The following is a 22,838-nucleotide window of genomic DNA, read 5'->3' on the forward strand; positions in this document are numbered from 1 at the left end:
AACCAAGAAATATATACTTTGGCACCAATACATAATGGAATGGCTTTCCAATTTAACGCCGGAAAGCATCGGGATTGTTTTGGAAAAATGAAATTTGTTCTTCTCTGAAATTATCCGGGATTGTTTTTGTGTCATGCCCATTAAGTTCCAATAACACCTATGGCCAGAATCAAACCACGGTGTGTCAGTCATAGAAACGGTTGGAGTTCTATTAACACTTACCTTGTTTTGTTGTGTGTATTCCTCCCAGCGAGGACCTGTGATATACAAAACGTTGTTTAAGAGCTATGGGAATGGCATAGAACTATCTTGGCTTACGGTTTACATTTCCATGGTTGTCATTTGGATCAAGGCTCGTTGCGAACGAGATCCAGTAGTCTCGCATGTTGCTGCTCAAAGAAACAGCTGTATGTGTCTTTTTGGCAAGCGTACCGAACACGTAAAAGACTTCTGTGGAATGGGCAACTGGATAGCAGGGTTAGATGAGTTGATTCTGTCCAGATACAAGCACTTGCCTCCAAGTGAACCAGGAGCCGGCGGAGTATCAATCAAGTCAGGGATGAGGACGCCATCAGGATCTGTGAAAAGGTACGCGAAAACCTTCGCGCCTACATCCATCCTGTTTTGGATCATGGTGCGCTTCGTAGATTGGACGATAAAGTCGGCAACTACAAAAAGCAATGCAATCAGCATATATGTCATGGGCCAAAGGCTCAAAGACACTTACATATAGCAGCATATCTCTTGTACTCGCCATCTAACCCAAAAGTATCATTCCCAGTGTTGAAAGGAGAACCCAGGGCAGGATTATCGGGATACATCGCCAATGCGCGATCGATGATTGCTTCCTGCTCGGCTGGGCTAACAACAGGAGGCGACGTTGCAGACAGAATAAAATTTTTGATATCATCTGGCGACCGTGTATCCTGTGGGGTAAATATTGTACCTTCGTCGAGATTGGTTCCAATGAGCATTGGCAGTCGAGATTTAGCAGGAACGACGGAGGGTCGGTCAACTAGAAAACCGCCAGGCCCGTCGATGACAGCCTGGTAATTCGATCCGTTGAAGAAGAAGACCTGGCCTCCGTTTAAGCCTTGCAGAATGGATTGGGTATCCGCCTGACGGATGCAGTCGATAGTATTTGGAGTATTTGCTACAGCTTCGCAGCCTGGGATTGAGGCCACGAAGAGTTGCCATGCTGCTTCGTGTGCTTCGGGACCAAAAGTAGGCCGCGAGAATGTCGATTCCAGTATCTATTAAAATTGTTCAATTTTGTTTACCCTACCTCAGATGTCCAAAGATGCGACTCACAACAGCACGAGCAAACTTATCAATTCTTGTCTCTTGAAGATGCACCCTGATCGCAGTAGCTCCTGCGCTTTCCCCGAAAACCGTAACCTATAAAGGGCACTTAGAGCAAGCCACCTTTCATGAATGAAGAATTTGGCACCTTGGATTTATCTCCGCCAAATTGTCCGATATTCTCCTGGATCCATTCCAACGCGGTCAATTGGTCCTCTAAAGCCAAATTGAGAATCTTTTTCTGACCAGCTTCTGCACCCTGTGGGAAGCCTAAAGGGCCGAGGCGATAATTCATGCTCGCAAAAATGATTGGTGTGCCCTGGATATTGGACAAAAGATAAGGGTTGCAAGATATACAGCATGAAAGGTACCTACGCGTTTTACACTGTGAGCCACGATTTCCGTCCCATTATAAAGAGAAGTGCCTCCGACTAAAAAAGTTGTAGGTATGTTGTGTTTTGCGTTTAGAATCTTTTTGAGGCAACTCACTGACGTTTGCCCCTATATGCAAGTTAAGAACGATGAAAACTTAGCACTTGATCTTTTCATACCTCCATAGACCCAAACCATCACCGGAAGGTTGGCTTTTTTAGAAATACCAGCTGGGCGGATTATGTTCAGCGTAAGACAATCTTCAGAAACCGTATCTCGGGGCAAGTCCTGATAATAAAGTGACAATCATTAGCATATGTGGAGTTAAAATCGACTTGTGAAAACTGAGATATACCGTTTGCAAGCACGCTAAGCCAAAATTTTCGGCATGTAATGTCTTAACTGGAAGTGATTTGAGTAGAACCGGGGGCTGCAGTCGAAGATTACCCAATGGCGGCTCTGCATATGGTATTCCTGCAAACAACAAGTTAAGATAAGGTCGGTGAAAGATATTCGGTAATTGCCTCCAAAGAATTCGACATTGGATGGCTTGAACTCGGTCCCAATGATCGTGGATCCTCCAATGTTCACGACTGCCGCTGCGTTAGCGAGTGCAGGGTTCAAAAGAAAGAAAACAGCATTAAGCAACAACATGAGTCTGTGTAGGACACCGAAAGAACACGAGAACAGTCGGTCTTCTTGTCCTGGATGTTACCTATAAACATCTTGGAAAAAATCACTGAATATTTATATGCTAAGCATCTTCACTCCATCATATTTCCGCACATCCATCCGTTCGGTTTGAAGTGTGGTATTGCAGGCAACGTTCTAAACATAGGCCCCCAATAACTAAGCATGGGTTGCATGTGACCTCTCTTCTATTTCTGAAAGATATATTCGTCAAACAAAGAAGGCCGAGCGTGAAAATTCCCTCACCACCATTGGATAGATATGCCCCCCAAGGCCGTGCGAGGCCATTGTACATGGTCATTAGTACATATCCGGAGTGATACGAAAAAGAAACTGGACAGGCCGTGGGGAGTCGGAGCCAAAAAGAAAGGGTGTTGAAGTGATTTTCCGAGTTCAAAATACATCTGTGTAAGCTTTCTAGCTCAACTAGCTTGAAAATCGAAAAAAAACTTTATATCCTTTTCTATCTTAACAATTTCTCGTAGTTAATTTGCAAACGAGAAAATTCCCTAGACATCAGTTTCATAATTAGCCACCGGGACGAAGGGCCGATACCGACATACTTGCCTTCGACGTGTCCCAAGTATAGGGTGTCAAGCAATATAGACAAGTTTCCTCATCTTCCTAATCTGAATTGTATTCCTTCATATCTTCTTCAAACGTTCTTCGGACCTACATTTTATAAATTGATCAGAAAAAGGTCAACGTCCAAACCTACACACGAAATGCATCAATAAAGGCCATCAGCACGCACCTCCTTAAAGAACTCCTCGTCAGTCAATACCCTCACACCTGCCGCCGCCAACGCCTTTGATACATCAAGTGTAGCGTAATGTGCCTCCATCGTCGCTGCTGACGCTGCGAAATCTCTAGTGTGGTTACCTCCGTTTATGACGGTTGGAATGGCTAGGATTTGTATATAGTAAGATCGTGATGGATTATTTTGAGCCTGTGGGTCACTTACCGAAGCCTGGGTGGAGGGACGGAAGGGCTAGGATGATAAAAAGAGTGATCAACTTATAATTTCCAAGGAAAGATAGAAAAGACCTTAACATACCATACGTGATATTACCCTGCGATCAACGAATTCAACATCAATACGGATATACGCGGAATAGGACTCAAAATGACTGACGAAATCGGTTGAAGCGCTTTTGATGCCCCATTCGTAGTCAATGGCCCCATATTTATTTACGACGACGTTGGCCACTTCAGAACCTACAAGCCGCATGTTATCAGATAACGTTACAATTGGTTTGGATGGGGCCGAAGAGAGGATTAACGACAGACCTAACGCGCGATTCTGTCGAATCTCCGTCAAAGTCATCGGAGACTCGATAGTCACTTCGCATCCGGTAGCCAAAGCCGCTGCTCTACAAATTCTTCATCAATGTCATATCAACATGAACCAGAGATATGCTGCTGACTTGAAGCACGGCAAAACCTTGGCCACGGCTACTTTTAATTCCTTTAAAGTGGGTGCTCGGACAAGACATCTAGATGCGAAAGATATCAACAATAGATAAACGAGCGTAAATTTTGAAGAAAGGAACAGACGTACTTGTATTTTGCATAGTCAGGAATAACTTTTCAACAAGGGTAATTAGTTTTAGTTTTGAAACCAAAACCAAACAGCAACGAAAAATAGAACGAACTATTGACTGCCCAGTCTTTGCCTTCAAATATACCATGTACGCGTACGGTAGGCTTCAGCTGCTGGCGCAGCGCCGAGACATTGGTGTATGCAAGGACGGCCGCGTCTAAAGCGTTCTTTCCTTCCCATGGCGAAAGGGCTGCATGAGCACTGTATGATCAAATAATGAGTGCGGTGTCCAGATATCAATTCCACAATTGAAAAATGAAAATGATAATACTGACGTATGACCACGATATTCTGCAGTAATTTGCTGAATCGCAAGGGAACCCGACAAGCTTACAGACCCAACAGGACCAGGTGCAGGGTGTGACCTGTCAAAATTTAACTTGGATAATGTCAGGAAAGGAAGATGATGCGCATACATTAAGCAAATATCCATCTCCTTGTATGCGCCTTTATCGAGGAGAATGACTTTGCCACCTCCGCCTTCTTCAGCTGTGACATAGCACGAGCGTTAAATTCGGAATTCGAAATGGGAAAAAAATCATGAAGTTGAGGCAGACCTGGTGTACCCAGAAGAATGATCTTGCCAGAAATATCGTGTTTCTCCATAGCGGCTTTGATAGCACATGCGACAGCAACGCCTAGAACCCATCGCGACAAGAGATTGAAGTTTAGTATACTATAAACTATCTTCATGGGCTACGCACCTGATATTCCTATCAAATTATGTCCACAAGCATGGCCAATACCAGGAAGCGCATCCATCTATATGACGTTCTAATCGCTCATCGACAATGTAGAGCAGAACAGGCAGCGAAAACGCACCTCCGAGTTGATTCCAACGACTCTCCCTCCACTACCATGTTGGAAAACCGCTTGCCAGGCAGTTTTCAGATGAAAGTTCCTCGTCATTTCAAAGCCGTGCTTCTCGAGGAATGAGGTGTACACGTCGTGCGCGTGGCTAGGTTCAAATTGTGTTCCTGCGTCAGATCCCCGAGTTCGTGAAACTTCATGAGTATGGCGAGCCTACATTTCTTCGAACCCCAGCTCAGGGTGTGCTGTTATTCAAACAAGGTTTTTAATGTCAGTTTAATGCCATCTTAGCTTTTCTCGGGAGACGCACCATGGACATCGAGGCTCAATTCCCGCAGCTCCTTGTCAAGTTCCGCGATCCTCTTTTCAATGGTCTGCAAGATATCAGGACGATATATCTCACTAGATCCCGGATGAGATGGAGCTGGCCGTTGATTATCGTCCGGGCGCCATACTACAGGAGGAGGAGAGGCTTGCGCGGCACCGTGGCTCATGTTATTAGCAGTACTACGGCGAGCTTGAATCGAATCGAACTTTGCTTCGGCTGGTATATTAATGGGCAAAGGAGGGAGACGCAGTTCGATAACCTCTGTTCCACGGGCGACAATTCATCACGAAGGTCATGCGTACAGGCTTGTCAGTGGACAACATGGCTAACAATATGGCGAGATTCCAACGCGATCCTGCCAATGCCTCGAATTCAGGGGCCGTGGTGTGACGGGGCGCGTTATTCACACGGGTCCCGGCACACTGTCGAAGCTCAAATGACTGGATAAAGTGGTCTATTCAAGCTCCTTCCTTCTACCTACTCTACCTACTGCTTATATACCTTACTGTAGTACATACGTCATAGATAGAATAATGAGAGAAATATCAAATACGAAACTTGTGGAAAGCGATAGAAAACTGTGTCGCTCCGGCACGTCCATGCCGGATATGCTCGGCATTCCCTATTAGGATGCCGCCGTCACATACGCCCTCCAGGCATTCCAAAGGAATGACTTATGTCGCCGCTTTCATGGGTGAACTCGATAGGGCAAGATTTCTGACACTCGATACCTTGTTTAACCAAAGAATCTGCATCAAAAAGGGATGTAGCAATTTTCTCCGGCTTGAGGTCAACATCTTCATCCTGAAGTTGGGCTGTCACGGTTTGTGCAAGTTGTGTCCACCCGCCCTCCAAATCTTCGGATACGAGGATTTGATTAACGTGTAATTCGCTCAGTTCGACATTAGTTCCTTGTGAGGCCGTAGTATCAATAGCAGAGTGGTCACTGTAACTGTAAATATCTGTGTTCAACCCTGTGTCTGCAATGTCACACATAGCCACTTCAACTTCCATGAAATATGATCCCAAACCACTGGCAGTCTGGTCTGTTGCTCCGTGGTGCTCATTCTCGCTATTACTATCGAGCGCACGGTCACGGTTGCTTACACTCGGTGACTCGTTATATGTAGACGAGATGTTTCGGCGAACATTCCTGCAGTGACGTCCGATATGCCCAGTTTTCCCGCATCTGTAGCATTTAATTTGGGCATTTCGGATATATCCGCTAGCTTTCACATTTGAATCCTGAGGTAAAGCTAACACCTTGTCTTCCTTGTCTTGATCTGAGTCATCATCTGTTCCCCCCGATGAAAGTTGACCATGATCACTGTCACTCGGCTCGTCGTCATTATTTACACCATAGTTGTTATCATGTGTCTTGTAGTCATATTTACCAGAAACATAGTATTGCTTATTGTATTTTATATATTGTCGTTGATTTCTTTCAATTTCATGCGCAACTTCATAGCGAGTAGCAATTCTAATGACTTCATCCCACGTGTTTTGCTCGTAGTCGAGGCCTTCCTTCCAAAGGGCGGATTGTAATTCAGGTTTCAATCCGTTCCACAAACGATCTACGCGTTGCGAAGGAGTAGACTTTCCCACAATGCGGAATAAAATCAATAATTCGGCAGCATACTCAGCCACAGTCATTGATCCTTGAGAAAACTTCTCGAGTTTCTTTCTTTGTTTCAGTCTGTAATCGGGTGGGAAGCAATAATTATAAAGTTCAGTAAAGAATCGTCGCCTGTCCCAGGAGTCTACACTTATGGACACCATTGTAGAGTAGAATTTGTATGCTTTTCCGGCGAGGTAATCAGCACATTTCACTACTTGATCCTGGGGAGGTAATGCAGCCTCTTTACAAAATCTGTCACACTGAGTAATGTATTTGTAAAATTTCATAAAGTCTGCATCGCCATGATACTTATCCGGGGCTGTAGGCGGTAACGGTTTGAATCTCGCGGGATTTATTATGTGTCCCTCGGTGTCCAACGGTCCCAGTGCTCGGGCGCTTAACTCGGCATGCTCCTTGCCGCTATTACCTTTCGGGTTGGCCAGAAGCTGTCCGAGTAAACTTTCCGCGGGTAACTGGTTGCTAGGCTTAATAGCCTCTGTCCGTCTAGCCTGCGTTTGTTGACGCGCCGCTTGCGTGATAAGATCTTCGACATCATGAGACATGGGAGTGGTGGATATACCACGTCTCTCAGTTTTCGGTTGAACTTCAATGGATTGATATCGTCTCGTGTATGCCTTCTTCATTTCAGTGAGTTTCCTTTCCATTTCCTGAATTTGTAAGTAATCATTATCAATTGTAATTTCCTGCGATTCTTCGCGACCGTGACTGTTATCGGAGTCCTCTGGTGCACGGGAAACCTCAAAAATGCTACCATTCATATTAATAGCATTCTCAATTCTACTTAACCTATCCATCAAGGATGTAATGAGTTCCTTAGTTTCAGTAACAACAGTCTGTGCATCATTCACAGAGCTTCTATAGACACTATTAATCTCAGTGTCTACCATATACCTATTCAAACTATTCAAGCTTAAGCTTCTACGAGCGCGCCTGGCTGCAGCGGCTGCGCTCCCGGTGTTGTTTGGATTATTCCCGCGGTGGTCATCCCGACCACGCGCGCCGCCTTCCTCCATTCCGGTAGGCAAGGCTTCCTGCTTGGGGTCGTCACCTCTCGAAGCAGGGGGATCCCAGTCAGACCCCGTGGTCGGCACGTCCCTGGCAGCCGCATGACTCCTCGGTGCTCGACCACTTCTCAATGTGGCTCCTCTGCTGGCCATGGTCTGAAACAATAACGAAGTTAACACAAAAATGAAGTCCGTCACGACGTACCTGGTATCCTCGGGTGATCAAGCCGAAGGGGAACGCAAAGGTCGATGTCGGCGACGGCGGTGGAGAGTAAGAGAGTAAAGTAGTACGATGGGAATAGACGTAAAGTCAAAAATATGTGACGGGGCGCGTTATTCACACGGGTCCCGGCACACTGTCGAAGCTCAAATGACTGGATAAAGTGGTCTATTCAAGCTCCTTCCTTCTACCTACTCTACCTACTGCTTATATACCTTACTGTAGTACATACGTCATAGATAGAATAATGAGAGAAATATCAAATACGAAACTTGTGGAAAGCGATAGAAAACTGTGTCGCTCCGGCACGTCCATGCCGGATATGCTCGGCATTCCCTATTAGGATGCCGCCGTCACACGTGGGAAGTCAACCTTTTTGCTCTTGGATGCCATGATGCAGATGACTTGTGGGCAATATTGGGTTGAAGAACATGATAGTAGGTTTTAACGCAACATTTTCAGCAGGTGAAATGGCTGTGAACACTGAGGAACATTGTAAAGGAAAGAAAAGTCAGTAAGTTTGCTGGATTAACTGTGAGAACTGAGTTGGATCTAATCTTATCTCTCCGGCACACGTCGACGCGCAGACCATACTTGAATTGAATGTATTGGGCCTTACATCCACCATCACCACCAATATTTTCAGAAAAGTATACCCCCACCCAACGTTCAAAGATATCCGGAGAATTAACTCTGGCATCACGTCTTCATTCTACACCCACGGACACACGAAGAGTCGGTTTCCTAGTCCTTTTTCGATGCATGTTCATACTTGCAGTGTACGTGCTAAAAAGCTATCTTGTTCCAATCCATGCCCAACCTAACTTTCCCTCAGATATCACAGTAAATGACCTCATAGAAACAGAACAATCTTCATCAACGCGACATCGTCAAAATTATGTCTACCACAGCTGGAATGGAGACCGCAGTGTTAACTTTAGTAAGGTTCGGAATTAAGAACGTTCTCTACCATACAAACCCATAACCTTCATCTACAATCCCAGGTTCTCATTCTTCTACGCCTGTAGAAAATACCTCCTCCGCTCTCTTTACTCCGACCTCAAAAGTCTCTCCGTGATAGCAACGCCCGGAACACCCAACTCCTCCGGCCCTACTACTACTACCACTAATGTCCTCTTCAACGCCGGCACAGACGACGTCGAACTCGAAAGTCTTCCAAACCCAACGACATACACGCCCAAAACATCAAAATTCTCAATAGACGATACAACGTATCTGCACACTGCAGTGTCACGCACGATATTCTCGTGGTGTTTCGCTGAGAGCTGTATGATGTTTTGTCTGCTTATGCTGCAAGGAGCAGGGATATTCACCGCCAGGTGAATTTTCTTTTTTCGCATGCTTCAACTTTTGCATTCTGATGTATCTTTGTTTGGTGACAGTGCACGATTATTGAATTGGAAGATATCCCTCTTCGTTCTCATGTCCGCCATCCTAGTCATCATCCCACTCTCCGTATCACTTCTTCTCTCAATAGGAGCTACAGGTACCCACTCGCCCTACATAACACACACACAAACCCCTCCCTAACTAACCCCTAACTCTGATTTTTTCTCCCAGATGGATGGACAATCAAAAGCATCATAGGCCCACGCGCAATTCTCAGCTTTATACCCGTCGCACTCTACCTTTTCGCTCTTTCATATATCCCCCTCCCAGCGTCCCTAGAGCCCGCCGACACATTCACCGTTTCCCTCTCCCGACTCATTGTGTTAGGAACGATTGTCCTTGGCCTGCTATCGGGGTTTGGAGCTATAAGTAGTTCATGGCAGTTTTTACCATTTGTTTCGCGACCTCAGTGCGTTTCTATTTCTTCCAATATATACGTTACAACTCACTGTAGCGTTTCGGATTTAGGAGTATACCGACGGAACGAGATATAGAAAATGCGCAATATTCTCTGATGAGCATCAGAAATGATTTACGAGATAGGAGAACGGAGGCTGCGCGAAGAGCAGGTACATCCGTAAGTTTACCTCCACATAAATGCATATCCTTCAGCGCACTGACTATATATATTTACATCCAACAGCAAACCGACAGCTCCTGGCTCTCCCGCGTCGGCGCATCCTTCCGCGGTTCAGACAGTCGTAAGTCCAAATCCAATCATCATCCCCACCTCACCCAATCCAACCAAAAGCTGAAAAATGATAATTCAACCGTCCAGTCACGCAAGAGATCCAGGGCCTCGAAGCACTCGAATACCAAATGACGCGCAACCTCGATGTCCTGCGCGAGCGCTACGCGTCCGCGAAATACGCAGGCACATTTCGCGGTCGGATATTCAACACAATGGGGCGGTTATTCATGGTATACTGTGTGATACGTGTCATTAGCGTTCGTCATCTCCTTTCCCTTCCCTTTCTTTCAAATAAAAACGCAATTTTCTAATCCACCGCCTACCCACCTAAACAGTCAATCTACAACGTCATCTTCCTCCCATCCCTTCGCACCTCATCATCAACGACCTACCCCGATCTAATGACCGACCTTTTGGACTACACCCTCTCACACCTCTCCTCCGTAAAAATCGACACTGAAGATCTCGCGTCGTTTTCGAGGCAAATTAGTCTTTTCCTCGTGGGTATTATTATTTTGAGTAGTATTCGGTTGGTGTTAAGGGGTGCTACGAGGGTCAGTTTTGTCAACTCTTTTTAAATTTTTATTTTATTTTACTTGCGTTTGAAGACACATGCTGATTATCATTCTTTTTCCTACAAAAACATAGGCGTTGCGCGTTACGAGCAGAAACCTAGCAGCATCTCTCATGCTCCTCGTCCTCGCCCAAATCATGGTACGCACACGCAAACACCTCCACCTCCATCTCAACCTCCCACTAACACTCCCACTCCCACTCAACTCAATCAGGGAATGTACCTCCTATCCACCCTCGTACAAATGCGTTCCTCCTTCCCACCCCCACCCCCACCGCCCTCGCACCCCTCCTCATCCACTGACGCCGCCCCCGAAAACCTATTCAGCACGATCCCGCAGTACGAGCTGTTCGGTGCGCTCTTCGACTGGTCGTTCCTCGTTGCTGCGGGCGCGTCTGTGTTTGTGCGATGGGGTGCTGAGCGCGTGAATGGGCATGGTGAGGCTGATTGATTCTTTATTTTGGGTTGATTGGTTTTTTTTTGGGGGGGAGAGAATAGTTGTATTTGTATGATACATTACTTTTACTTTAACTTTTACTTACCTTTGTCAGTGTACACTATTATTTCAATTTGTACAATATTCTAGTGATTAGAGACAACCCCAAAACTTTGTTGAATAAGCATAAAAGCAGTTCAGGATGACTTTACTCGATAGTCGATAAAAACCGAAAGCCTAGCTTAAAACGTAAGTAAATTGCGGCGGTATAATGTGATTCCACAACTTGCACAGAAAAAAAAGATGATTAGGGTGTACTTGAGACTAAGACATAAGAGCATTTAGTTTGTGCTATCCATATCCACGTGCATAAAAGAGGAAAAAGGAAAAGAAACCGAGTCTCGAGATGGAGGAGAGAAAAAGAAAACAGAGAAAACGAGAAAACGAGAAAAAGAGGAGAGAGAAAAAGAGGAGAGAGGAAAAGTAAAAAGGGATACATGAAAAAGAAACGTTTACATAGAACATAGATGATTGATAAGAGTGAAAAAGAGGATTGATAAGAGAGAAAGAGACAGAGAGACAGAGAGAGAGGAGAGAGAAACGGAAACGGAAACAGAGAGAGATAGAAGAGAGAGAAAAAGAAGAGAAAAAGAGACAACATGAATGGTATGGGAAAGGGGATAGATGCGGTTTGGATAGCGTGTGATGAGTGACTAGTGCTAGTGATGTGTGATGATAGCAGATTGGTTGATGAAAGAAAAGAAAAAAGAGAAAGAGAAACATGTAATGGTGAGAACGAGAACGAGAACTAGTGAGAGTTGGATGTAAAGAGAAGAGGAAGAGAAAGAGGGGGAAAAAAGTCCATAAAGAGTCGAAAGATGGGTAAAGGGTAATGAAGAGATATCTAGTCACCCAAGTGGACAACGATTAAACGTAAACGTAAAGAGACGGCGTGAAGGATAACAACAGAACAGCAACAAGCATCAGTGTCTGTGATCGCGAGACAAGGGGTACAGAGAGAGAGAGAGAAAGAGAGAGCGAGCATAGCGAGCCGAGGAAAGTCGTAAAAGCCAACAACGAAAAGAAAAGAGGCCAGCATCACCTCCCATCATCCGAAATAATACTCCCAATACTCAGCGGATTCTTCTTCCCACCAGCCGCACCATGCCTCTCACCATCCCGCTCTCCTCTATCTCTATCGCTTCTATCCCTATCACCCCTCCTCTGTCCTTGTCCCTGTCCTTGTCCCTGTCCCTGGCTCCCACTCTGCCCTTGACCCTGCTCATCCCTCTCCCGCTCCCTCTCCCGACTCGACGAAGTAGACACATACTCACTCCGACTACTACTCCTTAGCTGAATCACGGGGTATCCCGAATTACCACCCGCACCTCCCTGACCCGCTGTACCTCCAGCGCTATTACCCCCCGCGCCTTGAGCAACAGACGCCGATGCCAACACAGGACTGCTATTATTATTGCTGTTTGCCCCTGCATGCCCGCCACTCCTCAATAAAGGCGCGAGCTGGATTCTATCGCCGGGACTCCCAATAGCACCCACCAGTCCACCTGCAGGCGACGCAGACGGCGCAGACGGCGAATGCTGCTGCTGTACTTGCTGCTGCTGCTGCACCTGCACCTGCACCTGCTGCTGCTGTTGTTGTTGTGGCTGTTGCGGCTGAGGCTGCTGCATATGCGGATGCTGCATATGCTGAGGATGATGCTGCATCTGCTGCTGGGCCGCATACGCATCCCCCCACGGACTCGGACTCACCTGTCCCTGCTGCACCCCAAACATACCAACACCCACTCCAACCCCAGCCGCCGCCGGCGTACCCCACTCCGGCTGTTGCTGCTGTACCTGCTGCACCTGCTGCTGCTGTGGCTGATGCTGATGCTGATGCTGCCCAGGCACGGGCGGCGTCGGATTCGGCACCGGCGGCGGATACCCATACCCATACGGCGGGGGCGCATAAGGATTATGCCTCGGCGGCATCGGCGGCGGATGCGGTGGGTGCGGAGGGTGCATCGCATACCCCTGCGAAGGGTGCGGAGGTGGTGGAGGCGGAGGCGGCTGAGCGTATTGACCATGGTACGGCGCGCGCGGCTGCGGCGAGCCCGTAGGTGCGCGATACGACGCGGCGTAGTCGTACGCTCCCGGTACAGGTACAGGTGCGGGAGGAGGAGGTGGTGGAGGCACAGACGCCGCGTTCGGAGGCGCGAGCGGTGGTGGGATGGTGCTAGGCGACGAGTTTGCCGTGGCTGAACCTGGGACGGGCGGCGCAGGCGTAGCATACTGGGGTGGCGGGGGCGCCATGGCGTGCGGTGGTGGTGGAGGCGGCGGCGCTTGCTGGTGCTGAGGTGGAGGTGGAGGCGGGAGGGGCTGCCCCATCTGTTGATGGTGAGGATGCGCCTGTGGAGGCGGTGGTTGCTCATAATACCCATATTGATGCGGCGGCGGCTGTTGCGCGTACATTGCACCAGGGTAATCGTACCTTCCCGGAGGCGGCATCGGCGGCGGCATCGTCTGCTGGGGATAAGCAGCGTAGTACGGGTGCATGCCTTGCTGCTGCTGCTGCTGTTGCTGCTGTTGCTGATGATGGTGGTGGTAAGGGTCATAAACAGGCTGTTGTGGGTGCGGTGGTGCCCATTGCGGGTACGGCGCGTATCCCTGCGGGGGAGGCGGCGGGGCACCGTGCATAGCATGCGGCTGCATGACGTGCGGGGGCGGAGGCATCGGCTGCTGCTGCGGCTGCTGTTGCGGCTGCATCTGCTGAGGCGCATACTGCTGAGGGTGCTGCTGATGCGGCGGGAGCTGCTGCTGCTGCTGCTGGGGTGGTGGCGGCGGTTGGCTTGGGTCGCGGTACATCGGCGGCGGGCCCTGAGGGATCGGCTGGGGTTGCGCAATAGGTTGCTGCGGTTGCGGTTGCTGCCCAGGCTGCTGCTGCTGCTGTGGTTGTTGCTGTTGCTGGGTATCGTAACCGGACATAAACCCGCCGCCGCGCCCGTCGAACACACTGGGACCAGGCAACGGCGCAGGCGTCGAGCTCATACTCCCAGGCGGCGGGATCTCCTGCGCAGCTTTTGGTGGTGGAATACCTTGCGGAACAGGCGGCGGGATCGTCGGGCCCATACCCGGATTACTAGACGCAGCCGGCGGCCAGGGCTGCTGCTGCTGCTGCTGCTGCTGTTGCGGCACAGGCGCCAGACCAGGGGGCGGTCCAACGCCCGGGGTCGACGCGCCGAGATCGATGATATCGTCTACTCGGCTCCGCTTGGACTCGCGTCGTTTGGGCTGAGGACGCATGTCGTCGTCGTCGTCGTTGTCCGATGTGACGTCCATGGGCACGACCTGCGTCAGCTGTGGATTCGGCCGCTTCCGCACACGGATGTCTTTGCGTATACGGATCTTGATACCTTGGTCGGCCAGCGAACATGATAGTGGTGTTGACTCTAAAGTGAGAGAGTGAATGAATGTTTGGTAAGCTTTCCGGTGAAAAAGGGAGGGGCCATGATCATGGACATACCCTCCATTCCAGGGAATTTTTTTGCAGTGTACACGTAGAATGGTGCGGAGTAGATCGATTTACAGTGCCGGACATTATTCCTGTAAATGAAAAAGAAAGAGTTAGAATAGAAGAACAGTGATAGTGATGTCTGTCATAGTCCGGCGTTGCACTCGCCCGCACGTGGAAAGGTGCAGCGAACGGTGGATCTGACCGACAGCTCGGTGCGTGATTGGTGCCTCGATCAAGGGATTGGCGCCAACGAAGCAGCATCAATCCCCGTGAAAAAGGGCCCCGCTTGGCGGAGACGCGGAGTGAGGCGGAGATACAGGGAAATTGAGTGTACTCACGCAACGACCTCGAATAGACTGAGTTTGAGGCGGTAGCTTCCTTCAGTCCTCACACTTAGATCAGGGAAAACGAAGAAGCCCGCATCTTGATATGGATGGATCAGTGGAAGCGAATAGCGGCAGCTTGCCAAGACTGACTGACCTTCGTTGTTGTGTTGAGGATCTTTCAAGTGGTATAGTGATGAAACGACAGAACCTGTCGTGCACCTTGTCCGGCCGTCCTAAGGCAGGCAAGATTAGACATGAGAAAGGGAAAAACAAAGGGCGAATAGTCGGACCTTTAGCCAATGCAATTCATTGTCATCATCCGGGCGAGCGAGACTTGCAAACATGAAATAATACGGATTTTGGAGGAATGATTGGGCGTAGGCTGCGCCTTCGTTGTCGTCCGAGTGCTGGCGGACGGTCGAGCTGGAACTGGGTGTAGGCGAGCCGGGAGGTGAGCCCGTAGAGCTGTTTCTCCTGCGACGAGAGGGAGAGATCTGGGAGGGCCCGCCCTGGGCTGCTGGGTCGATTACGCGGAGCTGGACGATAGGCGGTGGATCTATGGGTCGGCGGTCGGCTGGCGACGAGGGGTCGGTTGGGATAGAGTATGAATAGATTGGGATTTGGAGGACGGACCTTTGCCTCCGACACCACACATGCGGGCCTGCTTTGGCTCCTGGCGAACGACGAGCTCATATATCCTGCGGTGGCCGGGATCGTAGTTGTTGATGAGATCGCACGGGTGGAATTGGGGTATAGAGATGGGCATGGAATAGAAGAGTGAGCGGTGGAGAAAGAGAAAAGGAGAGAGATATAAAAGAGAGAAGAGAGAGACTCCCACAGAGGGCGACCCACAACCAAGGATTCGGAGCGGGTGAGGAAAGAGAGAAAGGGGACTCACAGTCTGTCTCTGTCGTAGGAGTAGTGGGCAGCCATGGGGCTGAAGGGGGCGAACTCTGGGGGATCTGAAGGATGGGTGGTGGTGGCTGGATGGTGCAGCGGGGGAAGAGACTGCTGATCCATCTATCTTGCTGCTTGTATGTATTAACTACGGCGGTCAGTTCTAGCGCCAATTAGGGTTTGTCCGGCGCAACAATCCACTCTTCCGGGTCAACTCCCACACCACCTTGCTGGGTCCCCACGCCGTCTTCTAGGGTCCACTAATCGTGGAAATCAATCCATCTTATCAGATCAATGTCCCGTTTCCTGGGTCTCTTTTCCAACGTTTAGCCCAATGTCAATGTCACCGTATATTTTTAATTTACCCCCGGGCACCCGCAGGGCCGTCTCCTAGGTATATCGCTTGCCAGCGCCGCCCTATTGTGCCAATGCCCACTGCATTGGCGTTGTTCACCTTACGACATCCACAATGCTTTGTATAAAGGAGGGGCTTGTTCCAAAATTCCATATATCCTGTCAACACTTACTTCACTTTTGATGCGTTTCACAGTCCACTCCACGTAGCCCAAAGCCTTATGTTCCAGAACACACAAACTCAAAAAACACGCCGCCGTCGACAAAAATGCATCTGATCCATCACATCCTTCCTTCCTAGCTACAACCTACCACCTACCACCCAAACCACTGGTACACCACCTGCCGTTGCCCAAATCCACACCATCCCTTCACACGCACATTTCCACTTCATCTCGCGCCGTATATAAAAACAACGACATCCCAGAGCCTCGTAAATGTAATCTCACGTAACGACGTGGACTTCGACCTCGAGCGCGACGTACATGACAAGACAGACCCCAGTGCTGGGTAGCTGGGTGCTGGGTGCCGAGCTAGGTCCCAAGAACCAAACCCACAAATAATTTCAATGAACTGCACTGGGACTGAGACTGATGGCCGGTCCAATATTGAACACACCACACCCATCTCATGAGCATGAGCATAATATGATCAGCTGGTGCGGTGCTGTTATCAGATTAAATTCCACTCAACACTCAAGGTTTCCTGCATGCAATGCAAAGATAGACTCGGACTTATCAGATAACACCCCTCCGCCTCGAGTTCATCGTTTGCGTCTTAAGCCCTCAACGTCAATGCTGGAGGCTGGTACACACCCATCCTCAGGGGGCCATTCCGACCCGCATGCCGGGGTTGGAGTTCTAATCCGAGCGCTCGAATACCCACGTACTAGCTTCTCGGGTCGACCGTCGCTTTTGCCATCCGCCATCCGCCATCCATCATCCGTCATTTGAACATTCGCCTTTGCCATTGCCGGTTAACGCGTCGGCCCAAGACACTGGGCCGCGTCGTGGTCGTGTCACGAACCCAGAAATACAGAAATACAGAAATTGACGATCCAGAAATACATGTTCCAAGATCCAGAAATACATGCCGAAACATTCTAGGACCTAAGACCTAAATATTTAATCCAGGATCCAGAAATACATGCCTTGCCACACCCTGCTTAATTCTAGGACCTAACCCAAATCCCGAATCCCAAATTCCAAATTCCAAATCCGCAGTGCCGGCTCACATTCGCATTCGCATTCTCATTCGCATTCTCATTTTCATTCTCATTCGCACTTTAAGTGTCTTTGAGTGTCTTTGAGTGTTTTTGTGTGCGACGGTGGGACGGTGGGACGGCGCGACGGTGCTGAGAGGACTGCGTTCCCCCTCGGAAACGAGTTCCCAGAATCAGAGACTAGATAGAGGAAGGCTGGCACCCTGGACTGGAACACGAACGCGAACACGAACACGAACACGAAATTGCGCTGCGCTGCGCTACGGTGCGGCACGGTGTGCGGTGCGGTGTGGTGCGGTGTGGTGTGGTCCACAGGGGCGGCTGAGGGCGGCTGGCAATGCGCAAGGTAACAAGTTGCCGCCCCATCCCACGATACTTGAATAAAATAATAATTTTATGCATTATGACGCACCGAGGAAAAGGAAACAAGGCATCGGTTCTCGGGTACGGTACGGTACGGTACTTGCTGTACTTAAGTTACTGTACTTGCTAAAATGATGCGAGCCGACTCGCACGTCGCATGTCGTATTGAGCCGAGCTGTGTCTGTTTCTGTAACGGGTCCCACATTGACGATTGGCGGGATTCTACTGGTAAGTTCTGTGTCGTTGTAGTGTTACTTACAATTGAATGTACATGTCATTTTCAGATCTGGCAACTACACCGCACTGCGCTGAGCTGCGGGGTGCATCGCGTTCCTACCTCGAGAGTGGAACTCTGAACGTGAACTCTGAACTCTAATTTCGAGGGAGAACTCACGGGCAACTCACGGGTGTGAGTATCAATGTCCCCATCAGAGTCGGGCTTAAGTATGCGTGAAGTCACTTTGTTTCTGGATCGGAACCCGAATCCTGGGATCTCTCAGCCTTCAGGCTTCATTCAGGTACCAAACTTGAAGATCAAGAATCAAGGATCAAGAACGCATATATATACGGCTCTTTTTTCGCGCCTGTCCAGTAAGTTCTTACCGCTTACCGGGACTTCTCATGATGGGCCTTTTCGACTTTTCGACTTTTCCCTTTCATTCCATTTCATTATCGAGGGAAATTAAGATTCTAAGGACTCGGAATAGTCACTTTGTTCCGGGCATCAATGTTCATTTTCAGATCTTTTATAATTACCCAGAGATTCGGTGCTAAGTAAGTATGTAACACGACACGACGACACGGCACGACATGAACATCGACATCGACATAGTTGACGAGTCCGAGTCGGATTTCATTATATCACATCACATTACATTACACTCAATCACTCAATCTCGAATCTGGATCACATACCCTCTGTGTCCGTGCGAAATATAATATTCGCGCCATGCTCCGCGCACGCGCGATGCACATGCGTATCATGTCAATGTTCTGTCTGAAGATTTGAAGCATGAAGGTTGAAGGTTGAAGATTTGAAGATTTGAAGATTTGAAGGGATTATTCTATTCAGAAACCCCAGAAACCCTAGAAACCCCATAGACACCCTCAAAATTCATAAAATCGTTATGAATGTTGCGATGAAGGTGTGATGAATGTTCAGAATGCCGCTACGGCGGATTAAGTAGGAGCTTGTATTCTCATGCGGGCCGTTTCAAGTGGCCACTCGGGTGCGTAGGCGCAACTTCGCTCGAAAATGAAAAAAGCAGTAAGTGAACAACTTAAAAGCCTAGAAACCTATGTATAATGTATTTCCTTGTACCTAACACCACTGCTATACTCTCTACTTCCTGTATCTTATAGTGCTCTGGATGCCCTACCTCGGTGTTCATAAACATCAAATATGATATCCCTTCGAATAAATAACCATTAAACGACTCGAAGGTTCCTGAATGGGTTTGTTGAGTTTTATTGGCACTATGGGTTGCATTAGAGACGTTAGCGTACCGGAATTGAACAATTGAATGTATTTACATGAAGACGATCAACCATTGATTCAAAGGCAACAACGACGGCACGACACGGCAGACCAGCAAAGCTAGGTCGGACCTTAAACCTCCCATAAATGTTCAAGCAGGGGTTTAGAATGTTGCTTCGAGGACTATTTAGAAACCCCTGGGGTTTCTAGGGGTTTCTAGGGGTTTCTGGGGTTTCTGAATAGAATAATCCGATTTGAAGATTGAAGGTTGAAGTGAACCATCCGACGTGGCCGAGGACTCGGATCATGTCACCGCCAACGCTCAGACAAAAACAGACAAAACGGTCGGCGGTGGCAGTCATACATGACACCTCTCCAACAATGTTAGGAGAATATTAAATAACCTGCGAGTGTTACGGGGTTTAAGCATTCCAATTTCCGGCACCGTCGACAATGGACATGACATCCCTCTACTACACCTTATCCTACCCCTCACCCCTCTTGACTCCCCCCCACCCGCACCCCCACCCACCGGCGCGCGCGTACCGCACGCACAACACGCGCATGGTACCACAGCATCTCAAGGCCGTGTGGCGAAATGGCATCGCGTCTGACTACGATTAGTTGTATCTCATACGACTCTTTGAAATCAGGAGATTGTAGGTTCGAGACCTACCTCGGTCATTTTTGTTTTATTTTTTGTTTTATTTTATCAACTTTTGGAGGTTTAAATCAGAGTTTATCCACCAAAAGTTTTCTTTCTTATGTTTTTTTTTTCGATAAAAGAATACTACGACTTCTCGTATACATACTTCGTATACATTTGTCAGGAATCAAGCTTTTCTCAGATCCAGATTGTAGGTTCGAGACCTACCTCGGTCATTTTCTGTATCAAGTTAAAAGTTTATGTGACTCCACTTGGACTCCACCGGAAGTTTTTTTCTTTGTATTTCTTTGTCGGATAATGGGTTAGCTATAAATGGAAGGAAAGAAAACACTCGACACTGCCACCGAGCTTCGATAAAGATGAACAATGACGCTTGAAGCTCTATCGATCGATACTCGCAGTAGATGAGTATGGGTTGGTGTAAAAGGTGGCGGCCGATGGGAAAGTGATATGTGGCATTATTATTGACACGTTTGGTCATGGGATGGCTATAAATGGAAGGACTGACAACACTTGACACTGCCACCAACAAGGTGCATGAAATTGCTTTTGATACAATTCGAGTGCAAAAGATCCTCTTGAAAATCACTTACAGCGTTTCTGATTTCCGAAAAGCATCGATAAAAGCAATGAGACGACTGCGAGTCTATCCAAATACATGAAATATACACGATATCTCTTTTTGTTCCCTTCCACCTGCCAGTAACGACGACCATCCCTTTAATTCCCGACAATAAACGCGCCAGTGCCTACAGAATCAAACAAGAGCTGCGTCCGCGCAGCATCCGTCCGCGCACCGCTATCCAACACCTGCGTGACGGAACCCGGAGGCCCCACCGGCTTCAAGCCCAGACTCTGCAAGCTGACCGAGGTGCTGAAGTAGTTCATGTTCGTCGCGAGCACCAGTGTCTTGGGGCCGACGGTCCATAGGCCGATGTCGACGCGGTTGATGGTAATTTGGCGGAAGGTCGCGGAGGGGCTGAGGATGAAGGGGGTCATTTTGGGTAGGGATTGGGCGAGGAGAGATGCGGAGGCTTTGATGTCGGGTGTTGTGGGGTCGTCCCATGATACGACGCCTAATTTTCGAGGATAAGTGTGTCAGATAATCAGTACCAGTGTTCCTTGAGTATAGCGTACCTAGACCACCGTGGTTGATTCCAACGACACTTTCAACGACAAATTCTTGGCCCGTTGGGAAACGCTATAAAAACAATTTGTTAGAGCCAACTAGATATATCAATTTTCACCGCCGGACCTTCCAATAGCTACAAAAGAGATCATCAGTACGCCGAATATCATCAAATAAAAAAAACGACGAACGTGTCATTTCCGAATCCTTGAGGAACAGTCCACACAGCCTTTGTACGTTCCCATCCGTTGATAAAGTTGCGTTCCCTGAACTCGTCCATTCTCGTGGATATATCTTCAAATGATCCTTTGCAATTATCGCATCTGGAGTAATGGTGTCACAATGCGAATATGTTGAAGTAGAAGATAAGGACGAACCCGCAGTCACCGTAGTCGGGTGTACAAACGGTACCCCACTGAGACGAAAAAGTGACGTTGTTGCCGATCATGTACGTGTCCTGCAGGACAATGTCTGCACCACTGGCATAATCACTAAACAGATTTCTTTCATGAGAAACTGTTTGCCTTTGCACACTCGACCAACAAAACGTACGTGTAATGGAAGTTTTCACAGTTGAGGACCAGGGACACCGGGTGGTAGCCTGCACCTCCCAAACCGTCTCCTCCGTCCAAGGATTGGATCAGGTTGGACGACTTGAGGGTGGCGTCGAGAGGGTCGGATGTGCCGTCAGGCTCGTCGCCTGTGTACCAGAGTAGTAGGTTTGGTCGCGATTTGATACGGTTGACTTGTTCGGTTACTGCAGTCGCGTTCATGTAGTCCCTTGTTATCTCTGTCAGTTGTTTTTACAGCTAGGCGATAAACATACAACACCTACAATCGCATGTCGTACATCAAGTACAAACCAGCTTCCTGCATTTTGTCTAGTACAATGTCGAGGGCGGTCAAGTTGTCAAACGATGGAATGGGGTGCACCTTTGAAAAAATACATTTCAGAGAAAATTAGGTTATATTTTTGGGCAAATGGCATACCACAGTGAATCTATTAAAAGATCATAAGCGATGAACGTTGAATGGCAGAGACAAAAACGCACCCTTGAGCCTTCAACTGAGACGGAATGGTGAAATCGTTCACCAAGTAACCTCCAAAGTCTGTGTAGAAACCAATCGGGAACACTGGCGCAAATGGACCGGGCTCTCCAGTTGCAGGCCGAGCCAACACTGCTCCGGTTCTCAAATCCATCTTCGTCACCGATCCAATATCAGCAGGTGGAGGGGGAAGGAAGCTCAGCGATCCTGAAGCCTCAAATTTCTGCGATTGGAGAGTCGCGGTACATGAGATATTGAACGCCTTGGTCTGTGGTTTCAAGGCGGATAGCTTGAATGGTAGTGCGTGTTTTGTCGCGTTGAGAGGTACATTTCCACTGGCGAGTTTCTTCCCATCGACTGTAACGGTGACTGAAAGCGAGGTAGAGGTAAGATCGTTGAGATGGGGAAGGCTGATTGGCGCTGCATTTGCTATCTCAGAGAAAGTGACAGGCGTGTCAATTAGAATAGCGACGTCATCTGAATCCGAGTTGGCGTCCTCTTCTAGGTACGGTCTGATAGCTGGCGAGCAACGCAGAGCAAGAAGAGGCGTTTTGGAAACAGCGGGTATAGGGAACAATCCACCTGGTGGGACGATGGGGGATGATGCCATATAGTGCTTGCCGCACCTGCATATAATCAATCAGGATCGCCCTTCCAGTATTTCATAGTCTGAAGGCTGCTCAATACTTACCATGTCTGTGCTGATACACCAAGTACCAAGCTCACTAGAATGAACAGCCGCTGCATTGCTGTAGAGGTGTAG

The 22,838-nt window shown here is 48.4% G+C and overlaps 5 protein-coding genes and 1 non-coding gene across 6 annotated transcripts; 2 read left to right on the plus strand and 4 right to left on the minus strand.

The window, feature by feature from the left end:
* Positions 1–52: 52 nt before the first annotated feature.
* JR316_0010752 (Lipase 1) lies at positions 53–2,328 on the minus strand (the record flags this gene model as incomplete). The annotated part of the gene is made up of 12 exons (XM_047896417.1): positions 53–157; positions 223–257; positions 319–465; positions 528–668; positions 728–1,253; positions 1,312–1,398; positions 1,451–1,621; positions 1,678–1,733; positions 1,792–1,803; positions 1,854–1,962; positions 2,030–2,148; positions 2,199–2,328. 12 exons carry the CDS (start codon positions 2,326–2,328, stop codon positions 53–55), a joined length of 1,638 nt encoding a protein of 545 aa, XP_047744462.1.
* Positions 2,329–2,988: 660 nt separating this feature from the next.
* On the minus strand, positions 2,989–7,901 carry JR316_0010753 (Peptidase M20 domain-containing protein 2; the record flags this gene model as incomplete). Its single annotated transcript, XM_047896418.1, has 17 exons — positions 2,989–3,036; positions 3,119–3,270; positions 3,329–3,355; positions 3,422–3,437; positions 3,500–3,582; positions 3,655–3,737; positions 3,792–3,860; positions 3,926–3,950; positions 4,020–4,168; positions 4,243–4,332; positions 4,384–4,456; positions 4,525–4,605; positions 4,672–4,729; positions 4,790–4,925; positions 4,995–5,022; positions 5,088–5,366; positions 5,753–7,901. 17 exons carry the CDS (start codon positions 7,899–7,901, stop codon positions 2,989–2,991), a joined length of 3,546 nt encoding a protein of 1,181 aa, XP_047744463.1.
* Positions 7,902–10,470: 2,569 nt separating this feature from the next.
* Positions 10,471–11,094, plus strand: JR316_0010754 (Golgi pH regulator; the record flags this gene model as incomplete). The annotated part of the gene is made up of 3 exons (XM_047896419.1): positions 10,471–10,623; positions 10,718–10,783; positions 10,858–11,094. The coding sequence occupies 3 exons, from the start codon at positions 10,471–10,473 to the stop codon at positions 11,092–11,094; spliced, it is 456 nt and encodes a 151-aa protein (XP_047744464.1).
* Positions 11,095–12,421: 1,327 nt separating this feature from the next.
* Positions 12,422–15,685, minus strand: JR316_0010755 (Spore development regulator umv1; the record flags this gene model as incomplete). The annotated part of the gene is made up of 8 exons (XM_047896420.1): positions 12,422–12,432; positions 12,486–12,762; positions 12,850–14,528; positions 14,603–14,682; positions 14,932–15,016; positions 15,074–15,152; positions 15,210–15,493; positions 15,553–15,685. The coding sequence occupies 8 exons, from the start codon at positions 15,683–15,685 to the stop codon at positions 12,422–12,424; spliced, it is 2,628 nt and encodes an 875-aa protein (XP_047744465.1).
* Positions 15,686–19,816: 4,131 nt separating this feature from the next.
* Positions 19,817–19,916, plus strand: JR316_0010756. The gene has a single exon. It is a non-coding gene; the product is annotated as a tRNA-Arg (tRNA).
* A 703-nt stretch (positions 19,917–20,619) lies between these two features.
* Positions 20,620–22,822, minus strand: JR316_0010757 (uncharacterized protein; the record flags this gene model as incomplete). Its single annotated transcript, XM_047896421.1, has 10 exons — positions 20,620–20,975; positions 21,037–21,100; positions 21,155–21,164; positions 21,220–21,351; positions 21,406–21,519; positions 21,581–21,808; positions 21,864–21,961; positions 22,019–22,028; positions 22,081–22,701; positions 22,767–22,822. 10 exons carry the CDS (start codon positions 22,820–22,822, stop codon positions 20,620–20,622), a joined length of 1,689 nt encoding a protein of 562 aa, XP_047744466.1.
* Positions 22,823–22,838: the final 16 nt, after the last annotated feature.

This window comes from Psilocybe cubensis, chromosome 10, assembly GCF_017499595.1.
Source record: "Psilocybe cubensis strain MGC-MH-2018 chromosome 10, whole genome shotgun sequence".
NCBI lineage: Eukaryota > Fungi > Basidiomycota > Agaricomycetes > Agaricales > Agrocybaceae > Psilocybe > Psilocybe cubensis.